Source organism: Salvelinus alpinus, chromosome 27, assembly GCF_045679555.1.
Source record: "Salvelinus alpinus chromosome 27, SLU_Salpinus.1, whole genome shotgun sequence".
Taxonomy (NCBI): Eukaryota; Metazoa; Chordata; class Actinopteri; order Salmoniformes; family Salmonidae; genus Salvelinus; species Salvelinus alpinus.
In genome coordinates, this window is record NC_092112.1 from 22,129,769 (window position 1) to 22,152,693 (window position 22,925).

Here is a 22,925-nt window from a genome sequence, read left to right on the forward strand (position 1 = left end):
GGATTGCCCACAAACACAAGCTTCATTATTCACAGGGGCCAGCTATTAGTCTCCACTGATGGCTCCGACCCAGCTGGCTCTGACCAGTGGGAATGTACATGGTGTTGCCAATTACTACATCCATGGAACACTGCATGGAAAGTATCTCCTTTTCACAGTGGACTAAAACATTATCAGGGCAGAAATGAGACTCCAAGGAGGGAAGGGAGATGGAAATCACATTAGGTCATATGCAGGACACAACCTCATTTTAGAAAACAGAAGCTGACAAACAAATTGAATGTGAGAAACAAAACAGGTCTTAGTGCTCAGCTTATTGCTCCAACCTGCTTCTCAGCTGTAAAATGACACAAATGAACCTACAGTTACCATACAAAATACAGAAACAGATTCAAATTGGTCTTTAAAACAGTCATCTCACTTGGAGAAGTGAAGACATCTAACTAAAGATCAGCAAGGCATTATTATATCCAATAAGTAAAATATTTGACCACCCAGTAAAATCTATAAATATATTTTTATTAATGCATTATACATTGGAATGTTGATATATGCTCCCAGAGACATTGGAATTTGCTGTATTGCACTTTGGCTCCAGAAAAGGGAAGCAAGCTGTTATCTAAATTCACTGGTTACTGTCTGCCGAAGGGCTCCCCTTGTCCCTGCTGAAGAGACAACATACAGTATCAGCAGGGAGGTACACAACCTACATTCTGTTACCGTTCTACTTTCACTTCATTTATAAATAGTTTGGAAAAGACATCCGGTTGATTACCCCCTAGTTGAAACACAAAGTGAGTGTTTACTTTCAGGGGCCCTATGGCAGAGAGAAGCTTAAGTTAAATACAATATACGGTGCCTTGCTAAAGTATTCAGACCCCTTGGATTTCCTTCACATTTTATTGTGTTACAAAGTGGGATTAAAACAGATATAATTATATTATTTTTGTCAACAATATACACAAAATACTCTGTCAAAATGTAAGATTTTTTTTTTTTTTTATGAATAAAAGATATATATAACTAACAGTTGTTGCATAACTATTCAGACCCTTTGTTAAGGCAAGCCTAAATTAGTTCAGGAGTAAAATGTGGCTTAACAAATCAAATACAAAGTTACATGGACTCACTGAAATTATAGGGGTTGAAATGATTTTTAAATGACTAACCCTTCCTTTGTCCCACATACATACATCTGTAAGGGCCCTCAGTCAAGTATTGAATTTCAGGCACAGATTCAACTACAAAGACCAGGAAGCTTTTTTGAAAGCCTCATAAAAAGGGCCGTGATTGGTAGATGACAATAAAACATCTGACATTGAATATCTCTTTAAGCATGGTCTAGTAGTTAATAATTATGCTGTGAATTATACAGTATATTAATAAACCACCCAGACACAGCATGGTTTAGTTCAGGGGTCGGCAACCCTGTTCCTGGAGTGCCGCACGTACTGCAGCATTTTGTTCCAACTAGGCACCACACTTGACCAACTGAGCTAATTGATCAGTTCAGTGATTACCTAAATTCAAAACACCTGGTCTTCCAGGTTGGTTAAATCAAACGCATAAAGTGCCTGTGGCCCTCCAGGACCAGGGTTGCCCGTCCCAGCTCTAGTTATGCTGTATTAAACGAGCAAGACACATCAAAGAACTGAGCTGCAGGATAGGAAGGAAACTGCTCAGGGATGTTACCATTAGTGATTTTAAAACATAAATGGAGTTCAATGGCTGTGATGGGAGAAAACTGAGGATGGATCATTGTAGTGACTCCACAATAATGACCTAAATGACAGAGTGAAAAGAAGACAAATATACAAACAAAAAAAACATGCATCTTGTATGCAACAAGGCACTACAGTAATACTGCAAAAAAAACATGGCAAAGAATACACTTTTTGGCATAAATGCAAAACCCTACACAACACATCACCGAGTAATTGCCTTCTTATTGTCCAGCGTGGTGGCTGCGGCATGGCATGGGTATCAGGATAAAAAGAAGCACAGGCAAAATCCTAAAGGGAAACCTGCTTCAGTCTGCTTTACACCAGACACTGGGAGATTAATTCACCTTTCAGCAGGACAATAACATACAACACAAAGCCAAATATACACTGGAGTTGATTACCAAGAAGACAGTGAATGTTCCCGAGTGGCCAAGTTACAGTTTTACTTCAATCTGCTTGAAATACTATGGCAACACTTGAATTGCTGTCTAGCCATGATCCTCAACATCTTGACAGAGTATGAATAATATTTACAAGGAAAAATAAAATAGGCAAATATTGCACAATCGTGGTGTGCAAAACTCTTAGACACTTACCCAAGAAGACTCACAGCTGTTATCACTCCTTAAGAGTTTCTAACATGTATGGACTAAGGGAGCTGAATACTTATGCAATTACTGTATTTTATTTATTACATTTTTATTCATCAAAAAAGTTAGCATTCTTCAGACACTGACAGAGTATTGTGTATATTGTTGAAAAAATATATATAATTAAATCTGTTTTAATCACACTTTGTAACGCAATAAAATGTGAAGAAATCCAAGGGGTCTGAATACTTTTGCAAGACACTATCTAAAGCTGTGTTTGGTAACTTTACATTTATTGGTGTAATACAAGCAAATACACAGTAACTTCATTAGCTCCCAGAATAAGAAACAGAATCTGTCCAGTTTCCTTTTAAGAACACAGCTAAGGTTACCGTATACAGCATAGTAATTGCATTGTAGTAAGTAGGCATACATATGACAAACGTATTACGAATGGTTTCCCTGCATACAGTGGCTTGCGAAAGTATTCACCCCCCGTGGCATTTTTCATATTTTGTTGCCTTACAACTGGAATTAAAATGGATTTTGGGGGGGTTTGTATCATTTGATTTACACAACATGCCTACCACTTTGAAGATGTAAAATATGTTTTTATTGTGAAACAAACAAGAAATAAGACAAAAAACTGAACTTGCATAACTTTTCACCCCCCCAAAGTCAATACTTTGTAGAGCCACCTTATTTTTATTTAATTTATTTCACCTTTATTTAACCAGGTAGGCTAGTTGAGAACAAGTTCTCATTTGCAACTGCGACCTGGCCAAGATAAAGCAAAGCAGTTCGACACATACAACAGAGAGTTACACATGGAATAAACAAAACATACAGTCAATAATACAGTAGAACAAAAGAAAACAAAAAGTCTATATACAGTGAGTGCAAATGAGGTAAGATAAGGGAGTTAAGGCAATAAATAGGCCATGGTGGCGAAGTAGTTACAATATAGCAATTAAACACTGGAATGGTAGATATGCAGAAGATGAATGTGCAAGTAGAGATACTGGGGTGCAAAGGAGCAAGATGCAGCAATTACAGCTGCAAGTCTCTTGGGGCATGTCTCTATAAGCTTGGAACATCAAGCCACTGGGATTTTTGCCCATTCTTCAAGTTCCAGCTCCTTCAAGTTGGATGGGTTCTGCTGGTGTACAGCAATCTTTAAGTCATACTACATATTCTCAATTGGAATGAGGTCTGGGCTTTGACTAGGCCATTCCAAGACATTTAAATGTTTCCCCTTAAACCACTTGAGTGTTACTTTAGCAGTATGCTTAAGGTCATTGTCCTCCGTCCCAAGTGAACCTCCGTCCCAGTCTCAAATCTCTGTAGGGATGGTGTTCTCGGGGTGATGAGAGGTGTTGGGTTTGCGCCAGACATAGCGTTTTCCTTGATGGCCAAAATGCTATATTTTAGTCTCATCTGACCAGAGTACCTTCTTCAATGTTTGGGGAGTCTCCCACATGCCATTTGGCGAACACCAATTTATTTCTTTAAGCAATGGCTTTTTCTGGCCACTCTTCTGTAAAGCCCAGCTCTCTGGAGTGTACGGCTTAAAGTGGTCCTATGGACAGATACTCCAATCTCCGCTGTGGAGCTTTGCAGCTCCTTCAGGGTTATCTTTGGTCTCTTTGTTGACTCTATGATTGATGCCCTCCTTGCCTGGTCTGTGAGTTTTGGTGGGCGGCCCTCTCTTGGCAGGTTTGTTGTGGTGCCATATTCTTTCCATTTTTTTTCTTCTAATAATGGATTTAATTATGCTCCGTGGGATGTTCAAAGTTTCAGATTTTTTTTATAACCCAACCCTGATTTTTTAAATAACCCAACCCTGACCTGTTTGGAGAGCTCCTTGGTCGTCATAGTGCTGCTTGCTTGGTGGTGCCTCTTGCTTAGTGGTGTTGCAGACTCTGGGGCCTTTCAGAACAGATGTATGTATACTGAGATCATGTGACAGATCATGTGACACAGATTGCACCCAGGTGGACTTTAACTAATCATGTGACTTCTGAAGGTAATTGGTTGCACCAGATCTTATTTAGGGGCTTCATAGCAAAGGAGGTGAATACATATACATGTACCACTTTTACATTTTATTTGAAATAAGGAATTTTTTCATTTCACTTCACCAATTTGGACTATTTTGTGTATGTCCATTACATGAAATCCAAATAAAAATCTATTTAAATTACAGGTTGTAATGCAACAAAATAGGAAAAACGCCAAGGGGGATGAATACTTTTGCAAGGCACTGTATAGCTGATTCTCAGAAGTTTACCTTGCAGAGTTCTGGAAACAGTTCTTCGACAGCAATATCCATCAGAACGTAAGTCATCTTAGGGGAGCCAAAAGACAGAAACAAGAGGAGAGAAAACAGTTAATATCGCCATGAGACCTTGGCTGCAGAGAAGCTGTTACTCGTCTTCATGTGTGCCTTTCAGCTTTACCTGCTTGTTGAGAAGTGGCTGCTGGAAGCCGTCAAAGAGAAGTCGGATGCCCTCGTACTTGGCCTCCTGTCCAATGCACTTTTCCATAAAGTCTACAAGGTGAAAAGACAGAAAGACACAGCAATACTGTACAGCTGAACTGAGGCCAATGTTATCTGCCTTTGCCATTAATGGGACTGATTGGTGAAACTGTAATGTTTCTACAATGGAAAATATCTGGGATTGGAGGAAACTGTCTAGGATGATCCCAGAGTTTCCGACTTGCAATTCCAGGTTGGATGACCGCTCAAAACTATTTTTCCCACTCAGAGCAGGTGAATATGGCAAAAGAAAACTACTGAGTAGAGATAATATTAATAGTCAGCCAAAGCCTGGGTCTAACCTGGCAGATAATTAATCATCTCTTCAAATGCCTTCTTGGCTCTTCTCTGCTTGTCTCCTGTGGTGCGTTCCTCACTGTTCTCGCAGAACACAGCATCTGAAATTGGGCAGAAAATTTATTATGAGTTTAGGAGAGCTGGATTAAGTAAGGCAGGGCAATCCCAGACCTCAATGGACATGGGATAACAAACAATATCATGGTGATTGGATTTGGATGAGCACTGAAGTGAAACAGCACATCTACAGTGATTGTATGCTGCCCTAAAAACCTTTGGTGGAGCCTTAGGAAGGAAATAGGAGGGGGTTGGGGGAGAATGTCAACAAAACAGGATGCGTTACTGAAGGAACATACACAAGCGACCGCACGCAGAAACACACACACACGGAGAGAGACCAACACACACACAGTACCTCTGAGCATGGTGACGAGAGACACCACACGGTGCTCCTGCAGGATCATCTCCAGTTTGTTTTGAATGTAGTTATCCATGTAGGCCTCCAATGTGTTCTTGAGCAAGATCCGCCCCCCTGACAGGATGTGATGCAACCAGTCTGGCATGTGGAACACGACTCGACCTGTCCATCAAACACAACACCAAAGACAATGAAAAGAATCATGACTGGGCAACAGGTGTGCGTCTGACAGTCAGGATACGCAAACCATCCTAAAAACTTTCTATCATGACAAACACTGTGGTGGCCATCACTGATAGTGCTAAAACTCCGAAAGGTCACTGGTTCGAATCCCCGAGCCGACTAGTTGAAAAATATGTCAATGTGCCCTTGAGCAAGTCACTCTGGATAAGAGAGTCTGCTAAATCAGTGTTTCCCAACTCCAGTACCCCCAACAGCACACATTTTTCTTGTAGCCCTGGACAAACACCTGATTCAGCTCATTGAGGGCTTGAGGATTAGTTGACAAGTTGAATCAGGTGAGTTTGTCCGAGGCTACAACAAAAATGTGTGCTGTTGGGGGTACTGAAGGACTGGAGTTGGGAAACACTGTGCTAAATGCCTAAAAAAAAATAAAAAAATGTCTCTTGGCTGAATCCTACAACAGTTTGTCATATGTTACAAGCTTTGGTTTTTTCCATTTATGTTTTGAGGTTGGTCTTTAGCTCGTTACCACGTAGGGCGCACCAATTGGTGTCACCTCATTAGTCAGTATGTGTTACACCTGTGCTGGTTTCCGTCTTGTTAGTGGTAAGGTGTTTCACCTGTGCTGGCCCAAGTGCTATTTAAGAGTGGCTGCCCCAGTTGTCTTGATAGATGCGGAGTGTTAACACCTTTAGTTGGTGCTATCTATTTTGATTTTTAGACAAACAATCCTTTATCTGATTTTGTTTCACTCCACCTCTTTAGTTTGGTGTGGGTTTTTCTTTTGTTTGCTTCTTGTTCTGCAAATTTAGTGGGCACTCATGGTGGGTCTCTTAGGTTCCAGTTGTTGTTGCTAGTCAACTTTCTGTGGACACCCTCATGAGTGTCTTTCAGAACACCTCCTAAAACCCCACTTGTTTTGGTTGTTGTCAGTGACTCATTGTTTGTTCTCCCTTCTGTTTGAGTGCTGGGGAATGTACCACATAGTTCAGTTCTTCTCTGTTAAAGGGAACTACTACTTGTGCCTGGTCACTTACCCATAAACATCATGTAGTCATACATCCCGTCTACTGAGATCATCTCCATAAAGTAGTTCCGGTTATGTGTCTCCAGGGTCCCAGACAGATCAGCATTGTTTTTGTAGAGGTCATTGGAGAGCTAGGGAGATTGGAAGGGACACTATTATATTGACAGAATGAAAAATACAACTGTCAAGGCAGTTCAGAGCTACAGGGCAGTCAGTAAAGCCATCTTCTTCCTAACACTGTCTTACATGCTTGCAAAAGTATTCATCCCCCTTGGCATTTTTCCTATTTTGTTGCCTTACAACCTGGTATTAAAATTGATTTGTTGGGGGTTTGTAATAATTTGATTTCCAGAACAGGTGTATGTATACTGAGATCATGTGACACTTAGATTGCACACAGGTGGACTTTAACTAATCATGTGACTTCTGAAGGTAATTGGTTGCACCAGATCTTATTTAGGGGCTTCATAGCAAAGGGGGTGAATACATATGCAAGTACCACTTTTACTTTTTATTATTATTTTTTGAAATAAGTAATTTTTTTTCATTTCACTTCACCAATTTGGACTATTTTGTGTATGTCCATTACATGAAATCCAAATAAAAATCTATTTAAATTACAGGTTGTAATGCAACAAAATAGGAAAAACGCCAAGGGGGATGAATACTTTTGCAAGGCACTGTACAGTTGTGGCCAAAAGTTTTGAGAATGACACATATTAATTTCCACAAAGTTTGCTGCTTCAGTGTCTTTAGATATTTTTGTCAGATGTTACTATGGAATACTGAAGTATAATTACAAGCATTTCATTGAAAATTACATGAAGTTGATGCAGAGTCAATATTTGCAATATTGACCCTTCTTTTTCAAGACCTCTGCAATCTGCCCTGGCATGCTGTCAATTAACTTCTGAGCCACATCCTGACTGATGGCAGCCCAATCTTGCATAATCAATGCTTAGAGTTTGTCAGAATTTGTGGGGTTTTGTTTGTCCGCCCGCCTCTTGAGGATTGACCACAAGTTCTCAATGGGATTAAGGTCTGGAGAGTTTCCTGGCCATGGACCCAAAATATCAATGTTTTGTTCCCCGAGTCACTTAGTTATCACTTTTGCCTTATGGCAAGGTGCCCCATCATGCTGGAAAAGGCATTTTTCGTCACCAAACTGTTCCTGGATGGTTGGGAGAAGTTGCTCTCGGAGGATGTGTTGGTACCATTCTTTATTCATGGCTGTGTTCTTAGGCAAAATTGTAAGTGAGCCCACTCCCTTGGCTGAAAAGCAACCCCACACATGAATGGTCTCAGGATGCTTTACTGTTGGCATGACACAGGACTGATGGTAGCGCTCACCTTGTCTTCTCTGGACAAGCTTTTTTCCAGATGCCCCAAACAATCGTAAAGAGGATTCATCAGAGAAAATTACTTTACCCCAGTCTTCAGCAGTCCAATCTCTGTACCTTTTGCAGAATATCAGTCTGTCCCTGATGTTTTTCCTGGAGAGAAGTGGCTTCTTTGCTGCCCTTCTTGACACCAGGCCATCCTCTAAAACTCTTCGCCTCACTGCATGCAGATGCACTCACACCTGCCTGCTGCCATTCCTGAGCAAGCTCTGTACTGGTGGTGCCCCGATCCCGCAGCGGAATCAACTTTAGGAGACGGGCTTGGCGCTTGCTGGACTTTCTTGGGCACCCTGAAGCCTTCTTCACAACAATTGAACCGCTCTCCTTGAAGCTCTTGATGATCGGATAAATGGTTGATTAAGTGCAATCTTACTGGAAGCAATATCCTTGCCTGTGAAGCCCTTTTTGTGCAAAGCAATGATGACGGTACGTGTTTCCTTGCATGTAACCATGGTTGACAGAGGAAGAACAATGCGTCCAAGCACCACCCTCCTTTTGAAGCTTCCAGTCTGTTATTCAAACTCAATCAGCATGACAGAGTGATCTCCAGCCTTGTCAACACTCACACCTGTGTTAACGAGAGAATCACTGACATGATGTCAGCTGGTCCTTTTGTGACAGGGCTGAAATGCAGTGGAAATGTTTTTTGGGGATTCAGTTCATTAGCATTGCAAAGAGGGACTTTGCAATTAATTGCAATTCATCTTATCACTCTTCATAACATTCTGGAGTATATGCAATTTGCCATCATACAAACTGAGGCAGCAGACTTTGTGAAAATTAATATTTGTGTCATTCTCAAAACTTTTGGCCACGACTGTACATATCAAAAGTCTGTTTTTTATATGCATAGTTTCAGTGGAAAATGTTCTTCTTCCAAAAGTGATAAACCCTGGAATGACCGGAACAGTCTTGGTTTATGTTTCTGGGAAGGAGTGTGTAAAGATTTATCGTTCTGACATACAGTTGAAGTCGGATGTTTACATACACTTAGGTTGGAGTCATTAAAACTTGTTTTTCAACCACTCCACAAATGTCTTGTTAACAAACTATAGTTTTGGCAAGTCGGTTAGGACATCTACTTTGTGCATGACAAGTCATTTTTACAACAATTGTTTAAAGACAGATTATTTCACTTATAATTCACTGTATCACAATTTCAGTGGGTCAGAAGTTTACATACACTAAGTTGACTGTGCCTTTAAACAGCTTGGAAAATTGCAGAAAATGATCTCATGGCTTTAGAAGCTTCTGATAGGCTAATTGACATCATTTGAGTCAATAGGAGGATGTATTTCAAGTACCTGTGGATGTATATCAAGGCCTACCTTCAAACTCAGTGCCTCTTTGCTTGACATCATGGGAAAATCAAAATAAATCAGGCAGACCTCAGAAAAAAAATTGTAGACCTCCACAAGTCTGGTTCATCCTTGGGAGCAATTTCCAAACGCCTGAAGATGCCACGTTCATCTGTACAAACAATAGTACGCAAGTATAAACACCATGGGACCACGCAGCCATCATACCGCTCAGGAAGGAGACGCATTCTGTCTCCTAGAGATGAACGTACTTTGATGCGAAAAGTTCAAATCAATCCTAGAACAACAGCAAAGGACCTTGTGAAGATGCTGGAGGAAACAGGTACAAAAGTATCGATATCCACAGTAAAACGAGTCCTATATCGACATAACCTGAAAGGCCGCTCAGCAAGGAAGAAGCCACTGCTCTAAAACCGCCATAAAAAAGCCAGACTACGATTTGCAACTGCAACTGGGGACAAAGATCGTACTTTTTGGGGAAATGTCCTCTGGTCTGATGAAACAAAAATAGAACTGTTTGGCCATAATGACCATCGTTATGTTTGGAGGAAAAAGGGGGAGGCTTGCAAGCTGAAGAACACCATCCCAACCGTGAAGCACGAGGGTGGCAGCATCATGTTGTGGGGGTGCTTTGCTACAGGAGGGACTGGTGCACTTCACAAAATAGATGGCATCATGAGGAATGGAAATTATGTGGATATATTGAATCAACATCTCAAGACATCAGTCAGTAAGTTAAAACTTGGTCGCAAATGGGTCTTCCAAATGGACAATGACCCCAAGCATACTTCCAAAGTTGTGGCAAAATGGCTTAAGGACAACAAAGTCAAGGTATTTGAGTGGCCATCACAAAGCCCTGACCTCAATCCTATAGAAAATTTGTGGGCAGAACTGAAAAAGCGTGTGCGAGCAAGGAGGCCTACAAACATGACTCAGTTCCACCAGCTCTGTCAGGAGGAATGGGACAAAATTCATCCAACTTATTGTGGGAAGCTTGTGGAAGGCTACCCAAAATGTTTGACCCAAGTTAAACAATTTAAAGGCAATGCTACCATTTACATTTACATTTACATTTAAGTCATTTAGCAGACGCTCTTATCCAGAGCGACTTACAAATTGGTGCATTCACCTTATGATATCCAGTGGAACAACCACTTTACAATACCAAATACTAATTGAGTGTATGTAAACTTCTGACCCACTGGGAATGTGATGAAAGAAATTAAAGCTGAAATAAATCATTCTCTCTACTATTATTCTGACATTTCACATTCTTAAAATAAAGTGGTGATCCTAACTGACCTAAGACAGGGATTCTTACAAGGATTAAATGTCAGGAATTGTGGAAAAACTGAGTTTATATGTATTTGGCTAAGGTGTATGTAAACTTCCGACTTCAACTGTAAGTGAGAACATCCTGGCAGAGAGCAGGGGCAAGAAGATAATCAGTTATTAAGGCTGTCCACTGAGGCAGGATATATCCTTACATATAGCTGAGCTGGATGGGAGGGGTGTACATAGTGTTTCCACTGTGAAGTATGTATAGGCCAAGTGTACTCAGGACAGATGGAGAGTTTTGCACAGTGATTTTAACTTAGGTATAACCAGGGAATTTGGGGAAAGTTTTGGGAAATTTACATTAGCTGACCTTGTTGTACTCCGCAGTAGAGCTGAGGATGGTCAGCTCAGGCCTGCTGGGTTTGACTTTGGGAGATTCACAAGAGTTGAAGAAGGACTGGATGAAAGGCTCTAGGTTCTGTCCTTTCTGGCAGGCAGAGGAAACAGACAGAACATCATGATTAATATCAGACCACTGAGCTGGGAGGTCTGCAACGCCATTGTCTGATCATATATTCTTTATTTAAGAGTGAAATAATTTCAGTGACTAACCACAGTATATCCCAAGAGATATTCTACTATTAAAATCCCATTGGATAAATGCCTCTTACCTCTTTTATAATTTTTCCAGGGACAGACCTGAATATTTTACCTGAGAAGGAATAAAATCAATTTGTCAACACGGCTACACATGGTGCTACATAGCTAATCAACAATTAATTTATCCTATATTTCTCTATGGCATCTTTAGGCCTCCTTGTATGAATGTGTGGGTTATTAAAGATGCATCCCAATTGGCACCCTATTCCCTACACATTGCACACCTATTAGGCTCTGGTCAAAAGTAGTGCACTATATGGGAAATAGGGTGCCATTTGGGATACATCCCATTACTTTTTAGTGCTCCTTGTGTTATACATAAGTGTTATTTGATGCTCCATACCCAGGTTTACATCAGGCATCATCTTGTCCATGAACTGAGTCTCCATGCTGTGAGGTGACAGGAAGTCTGCCAACAGCTGACTGTTACTCAGCTCTGGGTGCTGCAGCAGTCTCTGTTTACAACACAGACATGTATTATAGTAGTTTCGATTTCATAGAACTGTATAGGTACTACAGTTACTGTACACTACAGAGCAACAGGCCTACGTACACAGTGTACATAACATTAAGATCACCTTCCTAATATTGAGTTGCACCCCCTTTTGCCCTCAGAACAGCCTCAATTCGTCGGGGTGTGGACTCTACGTCGAAAGACATACGTCTATGTCGAAAGCGTTCCACAGGGATGCTGGCCCATGTTGACTACAATGCTTCCCACATTTGTGTCAAGTCAGCTGGATGTCCTTTGGGTGGTGGACCATTCTTGATTCACACAGGAAACTGTTGCGCCTGAAAAACCTAGCAGCGTTGCAGGTCTTGGCACAAACAGGTGCACCTGGCACCTACTACCATAACCTTCTTTAACTGGTTTCCTCCCCTTCATCTACACTGATTGAAGTAGATTTAACAGGTGACATCAATAAGGGATCATAGCTTTTACCTTGTCAGTCTATATCATGGAAAGAGCAGTTCATAATGTTTTGTAGGAATACCTGCAAATACTCCTCAAATTCTTCCCTCTTTGATGATAGGAACTCATAGTTCTTTGGTCCTATAATTCTTTTCGAAGGGAGCTGTGCATCTGCAAATGAGCCTGTGCAAAAAAAAGCAAGTTAAAAACTACGAGTGACACATAACAAATGTGAAAAAAGGTAATGGAAGCTCACATCTACTAACCACAGGACTTCAGAGATGACAAAGCCAAACAGGTAAACTTCCTCTGAAGAAATGTGAGAAAGTACACAATGCCGTCTTACCATGGAACTCAGTGAGTTTATTTTCTAGAACGTAGAATTCCATGTATCGTCTGAAGATGGACCAGTCCTCTGTTTCATGTCCCACTGAAACAGAAAAGAAATCACTCAAGAATCAACACAATTGAAAACCAACATCAATACTGCAGTTTTATATTTCCCCAATTCCCACACACATAATTCATAGAACACATATATAGTGCATCCTAAATGGCACCATATTCCGTACAAAGTACACTACTTTTGACCAGAGCCCTCTGATCAAAAGTAGTGCACTGTGTAGGGAATAGGGTGACATTTGGGACTTTAACATAAACAGCTCTGGCCGTGCCCTCACCTTCCTTCATGTCATTGCGTTCCACGTCGATGCAGAACACGGGGACCCTCTCCTTCTTCACCTCGTCATCGTAGAAGTCAATGTAGGGGATGGTGATGCTCCAGGCTGACAAGTTCCTCAGGACTCCTGGAGTACTAGCTGCCTCCACAGGGGAGTCATCCTCCATCACCATAGTCGCTTCCTCAACCTGCAACACAACATGGGATGTCAAAAAGGCACTCATCATATAATTAATAAAAAATCCTTTATTTGTATGGCATGTTCAATGATGTGTTAGTGTGTGAAAATTCAAGAACTATATTGGAATTGGAAATAATTGTTGTGTGATACTTTAAAGTGTTATCCTCGGAGTGTATTTTTTTTTTTTAACTGTACTTACTACTAAAGTAACTGACAATTCAATCAAAATCACTATGGAAACCCAGCCTGCGGTTACAATATGCAGAAATAGAAATCCCCCATTCATATGCACGGTGGAGGATGGGGATGTGATCATGGTTTCGGTGTCAGTGTTTGTTTTGGGGGGGGGGGGGGTAGTTCTCACCGCTTCATCTTCAGCATCGACCATGGCGTACGGCAGCATCGCCCCCTCCATGGTGGTGCTCTTGAAGACGCCTTTGATTTTGCTGCCGAACCGGCTGATCCCGAACATCTCCCCTCGTTTTGAGATGTTCCTTCACAGGCACACACATGAACACAAAAGTGAACACACACAAGGAAATGGAATGCCAGACAGGCAGCTGTCTGAAACTGCATGTGTTGTTGCTATCAACAGTTGATGCCACTAATCCAAACATCTGCTGTTAATGCAGCGATGCCTCAAATGGTGCTATGCAGATCAAAATAATTCAAAATGCTGCAAAGATGTTGAAATTATAAGTCCAAAGTCAAAATGCCATGCTGAGGTCCAAATCCAAACATGAACACACAAAGAGAGAAACACATTATGAAACGTTGCACATTCTACTAATGCCAAGCAGACAGATGAGAACAGATGCACTCAAGCAATGAGAGGTAGTTTGTAGTTGTGTACAAGAGTCCTTGCTTACAGACTGAGGCTCACATCTAGCCATATGTCAGTAAAGGTGCAGGTTTGAATGTTGGATGGGCAACTTAGTGCAGACCAAATATTAAGGACAAGAAGGGAAGGTTGAAGAGGTGAAATTTAGGCCCTCCAACGCTGTCCCGACAAGGAGATCTGGCGTCCATTATACACAAGAGAACTATGGGCGCTCACACAAGACATGGATAGACCATTAGAGAAACAGTATGAGAGGAGATTAGTTATGGGGCCATGGGAAACACCATATTTCTCCTCTTTCTCCATTCTGTGGCTCGAGTTCAACGCCAAAACTAGAAATTAAAATACTATTCAAAGCACCTGCTACCTGGAAACAATTACATATAACCCCAACTCTTGTTCAGTTACAGCAATACAAGGTAAAGAGCAAGTCTTAACAAAAACGCTAGCTTGCAAAAGCCTACTGAAGAAAAGTGCTTATTGCCCCACAATGCTTTTTCTAAGGCACATTTTGGTTCCATTCACTGCAGTCTGGGCTAATTATATCTGGCATGCAGCAAACTCAACGGCAGTCGGCAGCAGGACATTAACCTGGTCTGCATCATTCCCAAACACATACTCACCTCATATCATCCACACTCAGACTATTCCTGGAATAATAGCAAGATAAACAGCATAAGCCCATAGCTACAGGCTTCAAATAGTACAAAATAGCTTCAGTGCCATCATTTGTGGTGGGCGTAAACAGGCCTATGTTACAGGGTCCAAAAATAGCAAGACACCACCCTAATGTGGAGTCTTGGCTGAGAAGTAAAGATGCACGGTGTAGAAATAGCCATTGAAACTACACTTAACACTTCTGTTTAGAAGAAGATGAAAGCTCTCCAATCAAGTCTCTATTTAGATGCAAAGAGACAATGTGTGTATATAATATAATTGAGTGAAAATAAACAATACTAAACACTTCAGCTTAGAAGAATATTACACCTCTTTCTAATGTTACAGTCATTGCCATCAGGAGCACAAACCTGTTCATTCTGGAGTCCCTTTTTGGAGACTCTGCCCCCATCAGCAGGTGTGTGAAATACTGCAGAGATAGAGTTATGAATGGGAAAAATGTTATCAGTTAGTCAACTTGCTTTTGTATATTGAAACGTTCACGTTGTCATTGTATACACCAAGTCACTTGGCTCTGTCATATCCTCACATGGTCTCTCCTATCATTGCTATGCAGACGACACACAATTAATCTTCTCCTTTCCCCCCTCTGATAACCAGGTGGCGAATCGCATCTCTGCATGTCTGGCAGACATATCAGTGTGGATGACGGATCACCACCTCAAGCTGAACCTCGGCAAGACGGAGCTGCTCTTCCTCCCGGGGAACGACTGCCCGTTCCATGATCTCGCCATCACGGTTGACAACTCCATTGTGTCCTCCTCCCAGAGTGCTAAGAACCTTGGCGTGATCCTGGACAACACCCTGTCGTTCTCAACTAACATCAAGGCGGTGACCCGTTCCTGTAGGTTCATGCTCTACAACATTCGCAGAGTACGACCCTGCCTCACACAGGAAGCGGCGCAGGTCCTAATCCAGGCACTTGTCATCTCCCGTCTGGATTACTGCAACTCGCTGTTGGCTGGGCTCCCTGCCTGTGCCATTAAACCCCTACAACTCATCCAGAACGCCGCAGCCCGTCTGGTGTTCAACCTTCCCAAGTTCTCTCACGTCACCCCGCTCCTCCGCTCTCTCCACTGGCTTCCAGTTGAAGCTCGCATCCGCTACAAGACCATGGTGCTTGCCTACGGAGCTGTGAGGGGAACGGCACCTCCGTACCTTCAGGCTCTGATCAGGCCCTACACCCAAACAAGGGCACTGCGTTCATCCACCTCTGGCCTGCTCGCCTCCCTACCTCTGAGGAAGTACAGTTCCCGCTCAGCCCAGTCAAAACTGTTCGCTGCTCTGGCACCCCAATGGTGGAACAAACTCCCTCACGACGCCAGGTCAGCGGAGTCAATCTCCACCTTCCGGAGACACCTGAAACCCCACCTCTAAGGAATACCTAGGATAGGATAAAGTAATCCTTCTAACCCCCCCCCCCCCCTTAAAAGAGTTAGATGCACTATTGTAAAGTGGTTGTTCCACTGGATATCATAAGGTGAATGCACCAATTTGTAAGTCGCTCTGGATAAGAGCGTCTGCTAAATGACTTAAATGTAAAATGTAAATGTATCATGTTCAGGCTCGTTGTAGGACAATTCCATTGAAGGAGATTAGATTAGGGTGTACGGTTTATGTCCACATAGAATGTACAGAATGCGTCCCAATAATCTCAATTTTTTTCCAGAAATGTGCACTTGTTCACTTCCCTTCATGGATTAGAAAGGAAAATGACAGGTACAGTTGAAGTCGGAAGTTTACATACACTTTAGCCAAATACATTTAAACTCAGTTTTTCACAATTCCTGACATTTATTTAATCCAAGTAAAAATTCCCTGTTTTAGGTCAGTTAGGATCACCACTTTATTTTAAGAATGTGAAATGTCAGAATAATAGTAGAGAGAATGATTTATTTCAGCTTTTATTTCTTTCATCACATTCCCAGTGGGTCAGAAGTTTACATGCACTCAATTAGTATTTGGTAGCATTGCCATTAAATTGTTTAACTTGGGTCAAACGTTTTGGGTAGCCTTCCACAATAAGTTGGGTGAATTTTGGCCCATTCCTCCTGACAGAACTGGTGGAACTGAGTCATGTTTGTAGGCCTCCTTGCTCGCACACGCTTTTTCAGTTCTGCCCACAAATTTTCTATAGGATTGAGGTCAGAGCTTTGTGATGGCCACTCAAATACCTTGACTTTGTTGTCCTTAAGCCATTTTGCCACAACTTTGGAAGTATGCTTGGGGTCATTGTCCATTTGGAAGACCCATTTGCGACCAAGTTTTAACTTACTGACTGATGTCTTGAGATGTTGATTCAATATATCCACATCATTTCCATTCCTCATGATGCCATATATTTTGTGAAGTGCACCAGTCCCTCCTGCAGCAAAGCACCCCCACAACACGATGCTGCCACCCCCGTGCTTCACGGTTGGGATGGTGTTCTTTGGCTTGCAAGCCTCCACCTTTTTCCTCCAAACATAACGATGGTCATTAGGGCCAAACAGTTCTATTTTTGTTTCATCAGACCAGAGGACATTTCTACAAAAAATACAATCTTTGTCCCCATATGCAGTTGCAAACCGTAGTCTGGCTTTTTTATGGCGGTTTTGGAGCAGTGGCTTCTTCCTTGCTGAGCGGCCTTTCAGGTTATGTCGATATAGGACTCGTTTTACTGTGGATATAGATACTTTTGTACCTGTTTCCTCCAGCATCTTCACAAGGTCCTTTGCTGTTGTTCTAGGATTGATTTGAACTTTTCGCATCAAAGTACGTTCATCTCTAGGAGACAGAATGCGTCTCCTTCCTGAGCGGTATGATGGCTGCGTGGTCCCATGGTGTTTATACTTGCGTACTATTGTTTGTACAGATGAACGTGGCACCTTCAGGCGTTTGGAAATTGCTCCCAAGGATGAACCAGACTTGTGGAGGTCTACAATTTTTTTTCTGAGGTCTGCCTGATTTCTTTTGATTTTCCCATGATGTCAAGCAAAGAGGCACTGAGTTTGAAGGTAGGCCTTGATATACATCCACAGGTACTTGAAATACATCCTCCTATTGACTCAAATGATGTCAATTAGCCTATCAGAAGCTTCTAAAGCCATGAAATCATTTTCTGGAATTTTCCAAGCCGTTTAAAGGCACAGTAAACTTAGTGTATGTAAACTTCTGACCCACTGAAATTGTGATACAGTGAATTATAAGTGAAATAATCTGTCTTTAAACAATTGTTGTAAAAATGACTTGTCATGCACAAAGTAGATGTCCTAACCGACTTGCCAAAACTATAGTTTGGTAACAAGAAATTTGTGGAGTGTTTGAAAAAAACTAGTTTTAATGACTCCAACCTAAGTGTATGTAAACTTCCGAGATGGAAACTCCCTCTAGTCGAAGCCTACTTGACCATTACATTGTTTTAAAATGGGTGGACAGTAGTGAACGAGCACAAACTTCAGGAAGTAGGAGAGATTATTGGGATTCAACCAGAGTAGTGTCAGTGCATGGCTGGGGCTCACCCCATCGCTGTGGCAGAACATAGGGGTGAAGACGCTCTCCAGCAGGGACAGGACATGCTCGTAGGCCTCAAACAGGCAGCGCATAGTCTGCAGCTTCACCACTCCCTCGTACGACCCCTCTGCAACTAAAACAAGAGACATGTTTTTAAAGGTTTATGGACTTCCAGAAAAGAGCACATCTCACATCACACTGTGTTAAATGATTGTGGTAAAATTGTGAGCACCAAGTGACTACCACAGCTTACTGATTCGTATTTCCTCAACGATGAAGCGGTCAAAACTGATCTTGTCGATACTCTCCTCCAAGCAGTAGGTCTTGTAGACGTGCTGCACCTCACCATGCAGACGCTGCAGTTCAGCTTCACTCAGCTCTGGACACAGGATCTTATCATTGAACTCCTCTGTAATACCATGAAGGAGAAGTGGATGAATGCTGTTAGTGTTACCAGATTGATCTATGCTTTATAAAACTTTCAAATTCAAAATCATAACTGAAAATAAGTGGGGTTGTGTAGTACTTCTCTAAATATCACTGGCTTGACTATGGTTATTTTACATGTCCTCCTGGACTTACATTAAATGGATCTTTGATGAATTTATATAAATGCCTCTCAATAGAGCAGTATGCAGGAAAGACCTTGAATCCCAATGAGGTTCTATGAGATTTGTCCTTACCCACGGTGAGTAAGAACTGGAGCACGTGCACGGCTCCCTCCTGCTTTAGGAAGTTCATGAAGCGGAACAGAAGGTCCTGCTGCTCCCGGATCTCCTTCAGCTCCAGCTTCAGCACCTGGGAAACCAGATGGCAGGAGGAAAGACAGAGTTCAGCAGCTGTGTGTGCTCCCTAAATGGCACCCTGTTCCCTTTATAGTCAACTACTTTTGAACAGGGCCCATAGAGCCCATAGTAATGCACTATATAGGGAATAGGAGGCCATTTGGAACACATCCTGTGTTTGTGCATGCAAAACTCTCTACCAATATTTCATCTATCAATCTCTTCTCTTTTTTTGTATTCTGTTTAAGTTCATTAACTACCTTTCTCACTGTGCTTGTAATGGCTGATAGGGTACTGTACAGACAATTAATTGGTCAGTGGACTGGATATGTCGGTAACAAGGGCTTTCTGTGCCCATAGGACTAAGTACTTACAGATGTCTTCTTGGTACGACGGTCAGCGTATTTCTGCAGGAATGGAACCAGGGTAGATGGTGGCTCCATGGCCGGCTCAGACTGGGAAAACAATTTGAGGAATGAATCACAAATGCACGACTGCATGATGCTTCCACTAGAAGATTGGTAAAATGTGCAATTTACTTACTGGAGTGTCATCAACGAATATTAGCACCATGTGGTTCACAGAATCCTGAAAAGCAACAGGAGGAATGCATCAGTAAGATGGAATGTGTCAACCACCACTCAGTTACATTGCTAAAATTCCAGTTCTAAAATGTTCTGCTCGTTCATGCATTTCATCGATACAATCTTAATGCAGAGAGTTCTGAGTTTGTATAATTGGCCCATTCACTTGATTCTGCTCCTTTGAAAAACAATGGCTTGCTCAGCGCAAAGCTGTTCTTGCAAGAGTCATGTGAATGGCCTTTAGCTTCTACACCCTCTATCACTAAGCACACATACATCATCATACTTACAGGATCAGCCATGAAATCCATGATGGGGAGGAACACAGAGCCTACCAGGATCTCTTGCATCAGCACAGCTAGAGATCTGACAAAGAGTAAGACACAGGATTCAGAGTAAGACAGGTTTCCAATTGCCTTGTTTCAAAAATAAATGTTTTAGTTTTCCTTTCCCTTCAACAGGTACACGGACTCTGGCTGTGTCCCAAATGGCACCCTTTTCCCTTGATACAACACTACTTTTGACTATTGCCCTATGGGCCCTGGTCAAAAGTAGTGCACAATACAGGGTGCAGGGTGCCATTTGGGATGCAACTGTCTGGTTGGTTTGGCCTACCTGCAGTCAGTGGCTTTGGGAGGCATGAGATAGGCAAATAGCATCTTTGTCACCTTCCTGAGATAACAGAGCTCATCTTTGCGACTATGCAGGGCAAAATGTAAGTCAGGGCCATACTCATCCAGAGCAGCCTGCTGCAAACCATCAGTGTTCTTCACTGAAACACACACAAACACACACACACAGTATTAAGCCTTGCACAGTCAGTGCACATTTAGTTCTCTACTGACCAACATCTTGCAGTGCAGAAACTTACTGCAATTTGTGTTACCAATCTACAGAAAATAAACCTTTTTGCTTGGCCTTTGCAATTATTTCAACATGCTTCATGGCTGCTTTCATCATTTTGCCAGAAATAACTGAGGAGACATCAACCTGTATGAAACATTTTCACAGTTAGTGTAAAGCCTGAGTACATTAACAATGTATTAACCATAATCAGCAATATGTGGACCCAAGGTCTCCCTTGAAAAATAGACTCTGGGTCTCAATGGGCTTTTCCTGGTTAAATATATATATATATTTTTAAAGGCATACATAACTTGAATCGACTGAGAACTATGCATCACCTTCTGAGCGCGCCGAACTAACACAGATGCAAAGAACCGAAAGGTCATTCTCAGTTCGTCTACACATGCCTCATCATCTGTGATGTTCCTGTCATGTAAAGAAAAGCATAATGAAATATGCATTCACACTTCCCTCTCCTCTCCCCAGAACAGAGAAGTCAAATGTTCAAAACTGTGGTAGAATCTACTCACCGGTACCAGGGATATACAAAATTCTCCAGAACCAACTCGAGCACCTACGGGCCAAACGATAATACAAAATGGATTTCCTGATTTGGACAATAAAGACATTGACTGATTAACAATCTGTTATAATTGTGATTTCTAATCAAAATCCTATTTAAAATGACCCATTGCAATACCTCAGACATGGAAGCATCGACTTTGGAGTAGACTTTCAAGTCCAACCATGGCTGATAGTTTTCTAGGAGTAATGTTGGTCTGTGAAGGACAACATATTTCAATAGTGATGTGAATGAGAAGTACCGACTCATAGTGTCCACTAGGTGGCAGATTAACTATGCCAAATACTTCTTTGACTTTACTAATCAATCAATGCCACTGCTGTTCATTGCTGCTCAACACAAGCTTCCATTCATTAGCCATACAAGTAAACGTGACATTTGGTCTGTTCTCCATTTGTGCTAGGCTTATATTGAGTGGTCTAACATACCTGTGACGTTTGCACTTTACTTTCCCACACACTGCACAGCTGTGTCCCAATGGAAACAGCTCCTGTTGCTCTTGCTGGTGGAAGAATAGATAGGGAGACCCTGTAGCTACAACACTTGTCACTTACTTTTGGATATCCCACTGACTAATGAGAAATTACCAACTGTTTACAGAAACGTAATAAGCAACTCAATTACAAAACACTGCATTGCCCTCTGACTATTGGGTCATATTAATTAGGGCACACTGAAGGAAAACATTTGCAACAGAAAAGTAAAACGAGTGTTTAGTTCAGGAGGCTGTCCCTCCCTGTTTCAATCCGTATTCTTCGATTTGATGCATAGTGAACATGACCCTTGTACTTTAAGTTTTTGGAATGTGCTTACTTTGTTCTTGGGCTTTATGGTGTACAGGATGTTGGGCAGGAGTGATTCTGGACCGAGGGAGCAATAGAACGTAATCACTCCAGCCAGGAAGGACCAAAACACCATCAGAATGTGAAGATACCTAGAATAACCAGGTCAGACACATAGCTAGATGTCTAATACCTCAACTGAAAAAAATGAAATATTCTGAAAGAATGAGTATAGACACGATGCTATACTGACTTTTCCCCGCGACAGTTCTGAATTGACCTTCAGATTACATGAGCATGAGGTATAACATTTGTCATTTATTCAAAAATAGACATCCACCTCGTTTGTCCACAAAACCTACCTATTAAGAAGTATAGTTAATGACAGCATGAAAACCAAAAGAAAGCAAAAGACAGGATATTGACGTCCAACTTCCCTCAAGACATCAATTTGCAGTCCTTGCTTCAGGCTCTCCAGATAAACTCGAATACATTCCATTTTTACAAATGGGGTCTGTTGAAGATGTGAACATTTTATTTACTCACGCTAGCTTGAAAGATGTAGCTAGCAAGTTAGTTACATGGATAGCCTACTAATTTGAAGTAATACCAGTATAAAGTAACAGCACCCCAGCTACAATTTACTTAAATTATCAAGGGGCACGCGACATTATTAACTAGCTGGCTACTTACAAATGAGTAATCCAGGCAGCTAGTTCTACTTCAGACAGCGAACCATGTTGTACTTTTGTGTCAGTTTCAGATAGAAGTAAGTATAGCTAACTATGTCTTCATTTTAATTGTAGCTAGCTGGCGTTATTATTTCCTATGCCAGAAAGTGTTGTTTATTTCCTTGACAGATCGACTGTTTCCTTAATCCTACAGTCGTCACTTCCGGCTCTAATCCTCGCCACTAGTAGAAAGGCCCAGCAGAGGCAGGTCGGAAATGCGAATGGGAAATCTTTAGTACCAGTAGACTTTAGTTGTATTAGCGTTCATATTTTCTGTAACGTTTGTTAATAATCCCCTTATTATTGATAGTGGAAATTCTGGCATTTCCAATTAAACTCGTAGTTTTGATAGTGACATGATCAGTAAACAAAATAAAATCTGTGACTATTGCTGT

At 41.6% G+C, this 22,925-nt stretch overlaps 1 protein-coding gene across 6 annotated transcripts; it reads right to left on the reverse strand.

The window, feature by feature from the left end:
* Positions 1-498: 498 nt before the first annotated feature.
* Positions 499-22,675, reverse strand: LOC139556164 (sorting nexin-14-like). Of its 6 annotated transcripts, none has more exons than XM_071369743.1 (31): positions 22,493-22,675; positions 22,162-22,313; positions 21,831-21,951; positions 21,446-21,519; positions 21,135-21,213; positions 20,965-21,008; positions 20,773-20,860; positions 20,494-20,578; positions 20,204-20,360; positions 19,879-19,954; positions 19,548-19,592; positions 19,379-19,459; positions 18,903-19,017; positions 18,473-18,628; positions 18,228-18,352; positions 15,078-15,136; positions 14,673-14,699; positions 13,573-13,702; positions 13,029-13,215; positions 12,695-12,778; positions 12,431-12,531; positions 11,779-11,890; positions 11,447-11,487; positions 11,146-11,262; positions 6,789-6,909; positions 5,566-5,730; positions 5,156-5,251; positions 4,774-4,865; positions 4,605-4,661; positions 4,163-4,243; positions 499-665 (listed from the first exon to the last, which is right to left on the reverse strand). In XM_071369743.1, the coding sequence occupies exons 2-31, from the start codon at positions 22,296-22,298 to the stop codon at positions 633-635; spliced, it is 2,886 nt and encodes a 961-aa protein (XP_071225844.1). In that variant the 5' UTR covers positions 22,299-22,313; positions 22,493-22,675; the 3' UTR covers positions 499-632. The 6 variants fall into 6 exon arrangements, with proteins under 6 accessions (XP_071225844.1, XP_071225842.1, XP_071225843.1 ...); XM_071369741.1 differs by having other exon boundaries at positions 499-3,718; XM_071369742.1 differs by lacking the exon at positions 14,673-14,699 and having other exon boundaries at positions 499-3,718.
* Positions 22,676-22,925: the final 250 nt, after the last annotated feature.

What these genes read in the sequence shown, in the direction of transcription:
- LOC139556164 (XM_071369741.1), bottom strand. Translation starts at nt 22,298, where the DNA reads ATGGAATGTATTCGAGTTTATCTGGAGAGCCTGAAGCAAGGACTGCAA. An exon ending in AATTTGAGGAGTATTTGCAG is followed by an intron (nt 11,891 to 12,430) that starts GTATTCCTACAA and finishes TGTTGTAAACAG; the next exon opens with AGACTGCTGCAGCACCCAGA. An exon ending in GATGATTAATTATCTGCCAG is followed by an intron (nt 4,866 to 5,155) that starts GTTAGACCCAGG and finishes TTCACCTTGTAG; the next exon opens with ACTTTATGGAAAAGTGCATT.